Genomic DNA, 12,575 nt, shown 5'->3' with positions numbered 1-12,575 from the left:
GTTAGCTACATACTCCATTTCTCTGCTCTTCAATTTATGGGAGATTCTTTTTAAAAGTAGAAGAATCTCAAGTTCTTAAAAATGTCTTTGAAGGAATGAAGATCACAGAGATTTTTGGGTACAATAAGAGCAAATTTTGCAAAGTGGAATAAGTTCTCCATCTCATGGTTTACTGAATAGCTGCAGACAAGATGAGTATATTACAGTACCTAGGCTCCAATGGGAAACAGTCGGGAAGCCGGCAGACGCAATGTTCCCGACTGCTAAATCCTGGCAAGGGTTAAATGACAGGTGTCAAAATCTCGACGCCTGTCATTTTACCTACACCGGGAGACCGGCGCCCGGCATCCCGATCGAAGGGATGCCGGGCGCCGGGCGCAGATGGCCACAGGGGGGGAGGGTTAGGTTTAGGGCTCCAGGGGGGGACTTAGGGTTAGGGCCCCCCCCTGGGCAGTAGGGTCAGGTTAGGGGAAGAGGGGGTTAGGGTCAGACACCCCCGGGGGGAGGTTAGGGTTAGGCACCCCCCCTGGGGGACTTAGGTTTAGGCAGCGGGGAAGGGGCGCTTAGATTTAGGCACTTAGAGTGGGGGATTAGGGTTAGGCACTTGGGGGGGAGGTTAGGGTTAGGCACCCCTAAGGAAGGGTTAGAGTTAGGTGGTAGAATAGGTTAGCTCATACTTACCTTCCGACATTCGGGATTTCTACCTGTGTCTGGCTGCGGCTACCAAATCCACTCCAATATCTCTTTCAAGCTCTAATAGCTCGGGCTCCTACAAAGGCTCCTAAAAGTCTCCAGCAATTTATTTCCAAATTTATCTTGCCAGACAGGCAGCCATGGATCCAATTACACCTTCTTCACAAACATTCTACAGAGTCACCAATCTAGCAATATATCACCTCTCAGTGAATATTTCATAATGTGCACCGTGCAACTCAACCGACTCATTTCAAATCTGGATGGGTAAAGATACAGAAACACATCTACTGGAACTAGCCTACAATCTACCTACAGTATATGCTTTTGCAGAACAAGCCATATCCCACACCACCTATGGCTTAGCAGCTAGTCTTCTAGTCTTTTTAATCTTGGTGAAGAACAACTGCATTCTAGTCTACCATCTGTAATACCCTCTTTGGAACAATCCAGTTTTTGTATCTGGCCTCAATCCGAATAAATTCTCACACTAGATCAAACATAATATTCTCTGATCTAATAGAGATTCCTGATCTAACAGTGATACAGAAGGGATGTAGTTACCATCCTGGTGGTCGGGATGCCGGCGCTAAGAATCCCGGTACCAGAATCCTGTCAGCAGTTGGAATCCCGGCACCAGGATCCCGACTGCTGGCATCCTGATGGTAAGTATTAGGGTTAGGGTTAGGTTTAAGGTTAGAGTTAGGCACTAGGTGGAGGGTTAGGGTTAGGCTGTGTGGGGGAGGATTAGTGTTAGGCTGCAGGGGGGAAGGGTTGGGCTGCAGGGGGAGGGTTAGGGTTAAGGGAAGGGTTAGGGGTTAGGACACTTACCTAGTTGGGTCAAGATTCTGACTGTCGGGATGCCGCTGTCGGTATTCTGACTACTGGCATCCCGACCGCCGGGAACCTGTTCCCAACCCATACAGAATCCTAATGGTTGGACTAAAGCAGCCAGATTACAAATTTAAGGAATGACCACTTGTAAAATAAGAAAGAAGGTTACAGGAAAAATAAGTTCCATATAGAACAGATAACTGGTAGCACTTAGGACTGCCTGTGGCTTGCTAGCTATTATAAAAATGCTGGTGTCAGGGAATCCTAGGCCTGTAGTGCAGCAACAATTGGTGAGTCACATGTTGCTTATGCCTGTTTAAGGTTAAGATAGGGTAGATAGTATACAATCAGGATGGCAGACTTCTTCTACTCAGACAATTCCATTATGACAAGGAGTGGTTAGACTATATATATTATTCTTGGATATTTGGAGGATAAAAATAAAAGTACTATTTTTATTGAGTAATTTTATGATAATTGCAATTATTATATTTTATAGCCACATAAACATTGATCTCATTCAAAGTTGCTAGATTTGCAATTTGACTTTTAAAACATACATCATTACATAATGAAAGAAAATATTAAAGATGTTAAAAAGTTATTTTATATGTGGATAAAATTCATAAACTTGGTTTTTGTGGGAAGTAAGGACTGTTGTTTTAGGAATAATTAGCATAATTTTTTGTTGTAAAAATAGTTGGAATATGTATGTACTATTGGCAATTGTATGGCAAAGTAGTTGTACACACCAGCGGAAGACCTGAGGAAAATGATCCAATATCACATATCTGTGACTGCCAAAAGTATGTGAACCTTTTGGCTTAGCACAGTGGTGTAAAACATGGGCCCTCCAGCACAGTAGAACTACACATCCCATCATGCAGTGCCATAGTTTTGCTATTAGGGCATACTAAAACAGTGGCAGGGCATGCTGGGATATGTAGTCCCACAAAAGCTGAAGGGCCCGAGTTTGACACCACTGGCTTAGCAGATATTTTGAAGGTGAAATTAGAGTCAGGTATTTTCAGTCTATGGGATGACAATCAGGTATGAGTAGACAAACTGTCTTTTTAAAAGAAGAGGGATCTATCAAAGTCTGATGTTCACAACACATGTATGTGGAAGTGTATCATGTCACGAACAAAACAAAAGAGATTTCTGAGGACCTCAGAAGAAGAGTTGTTGATGCTCATCAGGCTGGAAAAGGTTACAAAACCATCTCTATAGAGTTTGGACTCCAGCAATCAACAGTAAGACAGATTGTGTACAAATGGAGGAAATTATCATCTAATAGTTTGCAAGGTCACAAAGGAACCTAAGGTAACTTTTAAGCAACTGAAGGCCTTTCTCACATTAGCTAATGTTAATGTTCACGAGTCCACCATCGGGAGAGCACTGAACAACAATGGTGTGCATGGCAGGATTGCAAGGAGAAACCCACTGCTCTCCAAAAAGAACATTGCTGCCCATCTGCGGTTTGCTAAAGATCACCTGGACAAGCCTATTGAAACAATGTTTTGTGGACACATGAGGCCAAAATAGATCTTTTTGGTTTAAATGAGTAGCATTATGTTTCGAGAAAGGAGAACACTGCATTCCAGCATAAAAATGTTATACCATTTGTGAAACACGGTGGTAACGGTATCATGGTTTGGGCCTGTTTTGCTTCATCTGGCCCAGAAAGACTTGACATCAAGCTGGGACAAATAATTCTGAATTATGCCAGAATATTCTAAAGGAAAATGTCAGGACATCTGTCCATGAGCTGCATCTCAAGAGAATGCGGGTCATGTAGCAAGACAATGACCCAAAGCACACAAGTAATTTGACCAAAGAATGGTTAAAGAAGAATAAATTTAAAGTTTTGGAATGACCAAGTCAAAGTCCTGACCTTAATCCAATCAAAAAGTTGTTTCAAGGACCTGAAGCAAGCAATTCATGGGAGGAAACCCATCAACATAACAGAGTTGAAACTATTTTGTACGGAGGAATGGAGTAAGATTCCTCCAAGCTGATATTCAGGACTAATCAACAATTACCAGAAATGTTTAGAAGCAGTTATTGCTGCACAAAGGGGTCATACCAGATACTGAAAGCAAAGGTCACCATACTTTTGCCACTCACAGATATGTGATATGTGATCATTTTCCTCAATAAAAAAATGAGCATGTCTAATTTTTTTCTTTTGTCTCATTAGTTTGATTTGGTTCTCTTTATCTACTTTTAGGACTTGTGTGAAAATCTGAGGTAGTTTTAGGCCAAATTTCAGCAGAAATATAGAAAATTCTGAAGGGTTCCCAAACTTTCAAGCACCACTGTATGTGTGACATTCTTGTGAAGTCATCAGTGAACGTTGTTAAGTATGTTTCTGTATCGACTTATTGACTTGACTTTCAATGGACCAAACACATCTGTATACACTAACTCTAGTGGGGTTTCAGCTCTGCTTTATGACTTTGGAAATGACTGACAGCTTTGTTTTCTTGTTTTACAGCATTCACATATGGGTTTCTCTGCATCAGTCCCTAATATTCCTCTTATCATCCCGTTTAGTAAGTTTTTAACACTGTCATATCCAACGTGACCAAATATTTTGTGCCACAGTTCCATAGACTGCGACTTAGTCATCATCATTGCATAAAACTGCTGTGTATCAAGGATGTATAATTGATTACACCAAGTACCTGTTGCTATTATGGTCCTTTTTCTGGTCCATACAATACACTTTCCTCGTGAGAAATGAACTCTGTGACCTCTTTACTCTAGGACACTTATGGCTGAGATTTTTCCTATCTCTGGTACTAAAAGCACATCTTGCTTTTCTGTAACTTTAGTTTTATCCCCATTTTTCAAGCATATAGTGACCGTTCCAACCTTTGTAGCTGTAAGCAATTAATTCTCAATTATTTTGATTGTTATAGGATCACATGTGTCTAGTGTGGTGAATCACTCTTCATTGCAGCTGAAAGGCCTGGTAGCACCTGAGTCCATATACCAACAATCTTTCAACAATCATTCTATGATTGTTGTCTATCACACTCAGTGCTCAGATAGCAAGGATAAAAAAGAAATACACATGAGCAAAACCCTTAGTGTGAACCACTATACACTAAGGAATAAAAAACAAGCTACTCACCAATGACAATAGTTCTTCTTGGATGATGATAGTGAGAATTTCCTCTATAAAATCATGAAGCACAGTCCTCATGAGATAATCATCTATAAAATCACTTAGCATCCTACGGAGTAATGGAGCAGAAAGATCTCTCACTATTTCAACTAGCAGTTCATCCAGGAGGCACATTGAGATGGATTCCAGGGATCCCCTGTTAGTAGAGATACTGCATATGTAAAATAACTAATAAATCAGTAAACAATTTCCCAAAAACTTTGTCAAAAAAATGCTGAATAGGATAAACTGCAATACAGTAAACATTATAGTTATCACCTGTTAACATATATATGTTAATTCATAATGTGTATCCCAGTTACATCACTGATTACAATCACATTTTATGTTTACATTTTGTAGTTTAATATAGACATCAATTTTCCATTATAATATGCTGTATGACATATGGTGGCACAGTGGTTAGTATGTTTGCCTCAGTTTGATTCCAACCAGGGTCCTATCAATGTGAAAGTTGTATGTTCTACCCATGTCTACTCCAGTTTTCTTTCACAGTCCAAATAACATACTGGTAGATTAATTGGTTACTGACAAAATTGTTCCATTTTGTGTCTTGGGGAATTTAGATAATAAGCTGCTACTGGGCAGAGACTGATGCAAATGATAATATTCTCTGTACAGCACTGCATAATATATGCAATGCTATATAAATAAGTAACAATATATTAGGGTCCCAGAGAGAAATAACAAATTGACTTAATCTTTAGTAATGCCGAAAACAGAGCCACCTGTTGTTAATTAACTTTGGTAACCTTTATCCCCAAATTACCAAGCTGAATACAGAATTGAATTCATTATTAAATCTGTAATGAAAGAAAAGAATAATTTGCTATCACGTGGGCACCTGCAAACACTTGGACTTAATTATTTATTATACAGGGGATTTCAACTTACCCATACTCCAAATTCCACTCTTTGTTCTGTCCTTTGCCATAGTATTTCTTTAGTGGCAAACATGTAGTCTAAAATATATTTAAAACAAAATACCTGTTGCTATTATTGCCATTATACTTTAATTGTGATACATTTTCAAACAACAGTACCATCTGCAATTCCCAGGGAATTATTTAATGCCTAAACCTTAGATCGAGACTTACTGGTTGAAGATTGGTAAATATGAGGTGACAGGGCTCTTCGCAGCATAGTCTTCTCACTTCTATCAAGGAAATCTTCACGGCAGAGGCTAGAACGCCCAACCCCCCTTCCTTCAGACTCAATAACCAAAACTGGACTACAGTAGTAACTCTGGAGTCAAGGTACTAAGCTTTGGAGAGAGATAAAATGAAGAGAGATAAAGTACCAACCAATCAGCTCCTAACTGTTATGTTAGAGGCTGTGTTTGAAAAATGACAGTTATGAGCTGTTTGGTTGGTACTTTATATCTCTCCATGTTATCTCGCCTCCCAAGGCTTAGTACATAGACCCCTCTGTTCATTCATCTATTACTTAACCTAGCTGTACATGCATAACACAAATATTTAACATGCTCACCCTAAGTACTTCAGTTCCATATAGATGTTACAAGAAAAGCAACACACAACAAATTAAGCAATTCAAAATTAACAATTTACACTTATTTACTCAGGCATTAGTAAGGTAATAGTGAACTGTTCTATGCTGAATTACAACCCAATATCAATATCTTAGTAAACCTACTCAGTTTTTATTTAATTATTATTTCTTGTACTTCAAATGACACAAAATAAACTATGGTTATTCAAGAATTAATTCACAAACATTTAAACATTTTATTACTGCAATACAGTAGAGTGATATATGGTCCATAAATCCAAACGTGACCCTTTGGCATATTTGACCCAGGTCATAGAATTGGTCATTATTAAGAGCTTCCGTCTGTCTCCTTTATGGTCCGCTAGGTAAAATTCAGTTCAGTAGAAATAGCAAACTAAGAGATAGCAAACTAAGAGGATTCCCTATTTGTAAAGTACTGTAAGTTTCCTGCAGGCCAATTACATTCACTGAATTAACACTTTGAAGTCTCAAGACGAGACAGCCGGTAACTCTTTTACCTATTCTTGTAGTAAATAATAGCAAGTTATTTCTGTGCCGTATTTGCATACTGCGGACAGTAATGTCTTGAATTAACAGTAGTTATAGATGCAGATGTTCATATCAGCTGAATCTTTACTGATGGTTGACTCCGTACTCAGGGCCTGATTCAGCAAGAAACGCACGGATGAAGACACACGCACCCGTCAGCTGTGAGAAAATGCTAATCAGCGCATATGCATGGAGACCGCAGCACAAGATGCAGATGCCCAGCCCCATACTATGCCGCCCATCTCTCTTTACTCACAGCTTGATCAGCACGCAAGATAGTGTAAACATCGGTAATATCGAGAACCATCGGAGACATTAGCATAATAGTGGTTGACATGACCTGCCGCAGGATTTTGGCCGCTTCCTGTGTACAGCTTACGGTATGGCTGTGTATGCCGCCGCACTGCCTTAATTATGCCATTAAAACGCCTGCGTTCGCCTGACCACCCCCCGTCACCACCCACAAACGGCACTACCTTTCAATATCGGAGGGGTCTGCGTACACACTACGAGTAGTCTGCGTACCCTAACCCAATCTCACTGACTAGTTCTCACATGCGCAGTGCACAAACACCGGACGAGTGCATGCGCTCTCTCCTGTGCGTTCTTTGCTGAATCAGGTCCTCAGTTGTTAACAGCTATCCCTGTGGGTGGTCAATTGCAGACTTTATTAGTACATTGGATGATAGCAGCTTTAGTGCTCTTTAAGTGGTAAAACAGCCTTTACTTTATACATAAGCTATGTAGGTTAGGCCAGTGGTTCCCAAACTGTGTGCTGTGGCACCCATGGGTGCTTTGGGACACTTGCAGGGGTGATTCAAGTTGGAGGTTCAGCACCAAATAAAATTATTTATGGTCAATGAAATGTAAATATGTGGACAAACAGAAGCACAAACCTGTCCCCACCACATAACTGACCCTAAGGATGACAGGTCAGCACAATTTACTTCACTTTACTACTTCACTACATTGTTTTCTGAATTTCTCAATAACAAATTTAAACGTAGGGATGCCGTGAAAACAATGCTGATACTGTAGGGCGCTGTGATTCAAATAAGTTTGGGAATCACTGGGTTAGGCTTACTCAAATCAGAGCTGATTCTGTGGTAATACAGTTTTACTTCGTACATAAACATAAACTAGGCAGTTTAAGCTTACTCAGCTCTGAATGCTGGTTTTGTTGTAAAATAGTTATTTCTTCGTAAATGGAAAAATAGAAAATGTAGGAAGAGCATTTAATCCAGAAGAAAAGTATTAACAATAATTAAACGAATTGCATATGCACGTAAAGCCATTTAAATTGACACAATAATCTAATAATTGTTGTGAATGCAATAAATAATTGCAATCATAGCAGCAATATGTTATAAAAAAATCCATATATATATATATATATATATATATATATATGTATATATACACAGAAATGTCCCGGCACCCCTTAGGCCCAAAACCGGGCAAATACCTTGCTCCAGGTGCCCTCAATAAGGTGGAGATCACTCCCCTCTATACAATCCACGATGGTACAGCGGCACTCAGGACACTTCACAATAAGGTGAAACAACGTGTTTATTTCAACGTTTCGGGATACGGAGACCCCGTCTTCAGGTGTGTGTTCCTGAAGACGGGGTCTCCGTATCCCGAAATGTTGAAATAAACATGTTGTTTCACCTTATTGTGAGTGCCGCTGTACCATCGTGGATTATATATATATATATATATATATATACATACACACAACTATAGTCAACTATAATAATAAGAGTTTGCTTGCTAGATTGATCCATTATAATTCAACATTTTTATTTTTGTTGTAAGCAAGTTCAGAAGGATAGTGACCATCTTATCCAAATGAATATTAGTTATTAATGAGTCCCGGATTCAACCAATTGGTTATGTAGTGATAATGTGATTCAAGCAATTAATAGTTGTTACTAAGCTGAAATGTTAGATAATAATCCATAGACGTTAAAAGATGTTAGCAAGTGTTGTTCGCTGTATGTTAGTTCAAATGCATTAAAATTTCCTCCAATTGATTGTATAATGAGCCAGTCCCAGCAGAGGCGTCACAGGGTCTGGTGACACCCGGTGATCACTACATATCCCCTCCGCATGGTGGAGCCACACGCACCCTAAAAGTGGGCGTGGCCTAACATATAGGGGCATGGCCTAATGGGAAAACCAAATCTCATCACTCCAGAGGCGTGCCCAGCATCCCCTGAGATGCTGGGCTGCCACCAGAGGCTAGTGCCTGGACTGTCGGCTCCTCCTCTGTGACAGGAGCTGAATGCTGCAGGAGAATGTCACACTGCAGCACCCGGCTCCTGGCACTGAGGAGGAGCTGGCAGTTTGGTGTCACATATAAATAGGGTTTGCGCTAGTATGTAAAAAACAACCTTTTCTTTTTTCTACGTGGCATGTAAGCTTGCAAAAAGGTTGCTATTATACAATACTGGTGCTAGTTACCCTAAAACAAAAAATATATCATATAAGGGGGGACTCAACTTCAATCACTTTTTACTGTGGCTTATAGTGCTGGGCGCTCATCAGTGCTATTCAATAATTGCTCTGTTCAGGTATGTACAGCCGCAGCAGCATACATTTCTGCTCACAGCCCCCCTGGCAGACCAGCAAAAATGTGCAGTACGGTAAGTCGGCTCTTTGGGCATGCAAACGGGAGTTTGGGCACCCAAATGTAGCCATTTTACGCGGCTACACCCTGTCTATTCGGGGGTGACATGCGCGATATGCATGGATGCCCGAAAACAATTGAATATCGCACCCCAATCTCCTGTCACTTTAGATATGAGATAGGATGCGATAAAACAATCGAATTCCCTCCAGACTGGCTAAAAAATAGAAACAAGTTTGGCAATGCACTCAGATCCCTACCCCCCCCCCCCCTTAGTAGGTATGCACACTGTTGCTTTACATCCATGTTCGGTTACACTATACTGTAAAGTTAATAAACTTTAAAAGCTTGACATTTTTGTTTAATTTCTGGACCTTCTAAATGCTTTAGATCATGTAGAAAAACAAAAAAAATGGTCTGGTCATAAAGATTGAAAACCCTTCAAATACATTAAAAACATGTCTCTTCCTCATTATAAGAGCTATACTTGTAGTAATTTAGTGCAGTCTTTGTAAATATGAAGATTACTCTAGAAATTATACATATTTTCTTGTACCAATATATAAACCTCACCTGTGAAAGATTATTAGGTAATGTCTCCATAAGCACATCTGGGAGAATCTCATCCAGCAAGACTTCAGACACAAAGGAGTCTACAAGATCCCAGGCAAAAGCTTGATTTTCTGTGAAATATCTATATTCACCAAACATCTAAGACAAGGGAGAAACCCACTTTAAAATATCCAACTTACAATCTAGTGATCAGTCTGAACATTATTTATTAATTGAGCAATTTTCTAAGATTTAAATATTTCAGGTCCATTGATTTTAAAAGTTCAAAGACGTGTGTGGAGATTAAGCGCTCTGTAGTTTGAAAGTTTGATGAGCGGTGCTATGTAGCAGTGTTCCGGCAACACTAGCAATAAATATATATTGTATTTTCCAGAAAAATAAAATGAAATGTCATACCAACTGTCGCTGGAAAACCAAAACAAGAAAAATAATTTTAAGTCTGTATAAGTAATTTTCAAACCCCCCAAAATACTTGCATTACATATTTATTTCTATTATGCCTATTTGACCTCTGGCCCTGATTCAGAACCGGACGCTCTGACAGAGCGCTCGCTCTGAATCAGGGCCGGGCTATTTTTTTTTTAAACGGCCTCCTGGCCGCTCGCATAGCTGTGGGTGACCACCCACAGCTATAGTGAGCGGCCAGGAAGATGGTCGCGATGGTCAAGACCATCGTGACCATCCGGCTTGCGACGAGACCCTTGTGGTAGGGTCTCATGGCCGCAAGCCCCAGAGAGATTTCGGCTCTAACAGAGCCGAAATCTCTCCCACTGACATCACTCATGATGTCAGTGGGGCCGCCCCCAAATGGAGGCGTTCACATGGGAACGCCTCAGTTTGGGCAGCCACTCCCCCGGCCCACCCACCAAAGGGGGCATGCTGTCACTCAACATCGACAGCACGTCCCCTTTGGTACGAGACCCAGAGAGACGGATTGCCCGTCGCTATCCAGGTCTCGCGCATGCGCACTGGCCCACCATCGACCCAGTTGCGAGCGCACAGCGCTTGCGACCGGGTCAGAATAAGGCCCTCTGTTCACATAGGTGCAAAATACATTTCTGCATTTGGGAAGTGTTTCAATGCAGATGCTTTGCATGGCTATTTGCAAGATTGTTATCCTAGGTGTAAAAATAATGGACATGGTAAAATGAAATAAATTATATTATCCAGTATAATATTACTTTTCTACCATTTAATTACTGTAAACCTTTGCAATTTTCTACTGCAATGGTGTTTGTTGCAGTCAAGTTGAAACATGGCTTAAATAAAGACTAATGGTCATTGGGACTATATTTATTTCATGTATCTCTTTTGGATACAATTCAATTGCACTGGTGCTTGGCCATCTATAAATAAGTGTCTAAATGGGCAAATGGAATTCCATTGAAAGCTGATTCCATTGTTAACCACCTTTATGGACATATACAATTAAATACATTTTGTCAGGAGTAAAAATACTTTGTTTCATTTAGTAAAGCTGTAAACACTTCTCAATTAAATAACTACAAAACAAAATTATGTTTTTGCATATGGAGTGGTATGAAGCGCATCCTGTAGCTGGTCAACATTTAGCACTGAAAGCCCTATCAAAGGGGTTCCATATCCAATACAATCACCAGAGCCGTAACTAGACTTTGTGGTGCCCTGTGCCAGAAAGAGCATTGGCGCCCCTTCATTTTTCAAAGGGCCATAATGCACCCAAAAAAGGGCCATGGCTTCATGGGGAAGGGCCAGGGAAGAGATAGGAGAGGTCAGGAGATGCTGGGGATGAAATAAGAGGAAGCTACAAGCAAGAATGATAAAAAACAGAAATTTGACAGGCCCAAACAGCACCCCCTGACCTGTGGCGCACTACCCTAGCTACGGCCCTGACAATCACCTCCATCATCTTTATTGTGGCTAGTATTATCTATGCAGGAGCAGTTTTTCCAATTATAAGCAGCAAATAACAGTTGCCACCATATTGACATGCTGAGCCGGAATTGGTATGAATGACCACCGGACGAAATCCCGACACCGGCAGGCCGAACAGCAGAGTTCCCAATGGAGGAGAGTAAACTACATAACCCTCCCCTCTCCCTCCTAACCCTAACCCTCCTTTAGGGATGCCTAACCCTAACCTCCCCCTTAGTGCCTAACCCTAAGCTCCCCTCTGGTGTGCCTAAACCTACCCCCCCTCCCTGCACCCTAAACCTAACCCTCCCAGGGGAGGTGCCTAACCCTAACCTTCCCCCAGGGGTGCCTAACCCTAACCCCCCTTCCCCTAGCCTAACCCTAACCCTCCCGGGGTGTGCCTAACCCTAAATCCCCCTGGGATGCCCTAAACCTAACCCTCTCTCCCCGCGGCTATGAGGACACGTGGACCGTACTTACCTCGTTTGGTCCCGCGTCGTTCTAGATTCCGGTGTCGGGATTATGATAGGCATTGGTATTTAGATGCCTATCAATAATCCCTAGCCGACAGTCTGCCATCAGGATTGTGACCGACGGCATCCCGCTGAGCCATGTGATTTCCCATATGCATACCTTCCAACCAGGGGTTAAAGTGGCCCAGAACAGGGTGGAATTGCGTTCCATCACCTCTAACGG

General features: G+C 41.2%; 1 protein-coding gene across 2 annotated transcripts in view; it reads right to left on the bottom strand.

Annotated features, from left to right (window-relative positions):
• The window catches only part of LOC148513760 (uncharacterized), a 98,725-nt gene that overhangs the window by 18,953 nt on the left and 67,197 nt on the right, over positions 1-12,575 (bottom strand). For both annotated transcript variants that reach the window (XM_088481407.1, XM_088481408.1), the window contains 3 exons: positions 9,987-10,124; positions 5,615-5,682; positions 4,667-4,856 (listed from right to left, as the gene is read on the bottom strand). In XM_088481407.1, coding sequence (XP_088337533.1) covers positions 4,667-4,856; positions 5,615-5,682; positions 9,987-10,124 — 396 coding nt within the window. The remainder of the gene's footprint in view (positions 1-4,666; positions 4,857-5,614; positions 5,683-9,986; positions 10,125-12,575) is intronic.

Source organism: Taudactylus pleione, unplaced genomic scaffold, assembly GCF_031769625.1.
Source record: "Taudactylus pleione unplaced genomic scaffold, aTauple2 ptg000270l, whole genome shotgun sequence".
Classification (NCBI taxonomy): domain Eukaryota; kingdom Metazoa; phylum Chordata; class Amphibia; order Anura; family Myobatrachidae; genus Taudactylus; species Taudactylus pleione.
Note: the sequence above shows the minus strand (reverse complement) of the source record. Positions and strands in the feature narration are given on the sequence as shown.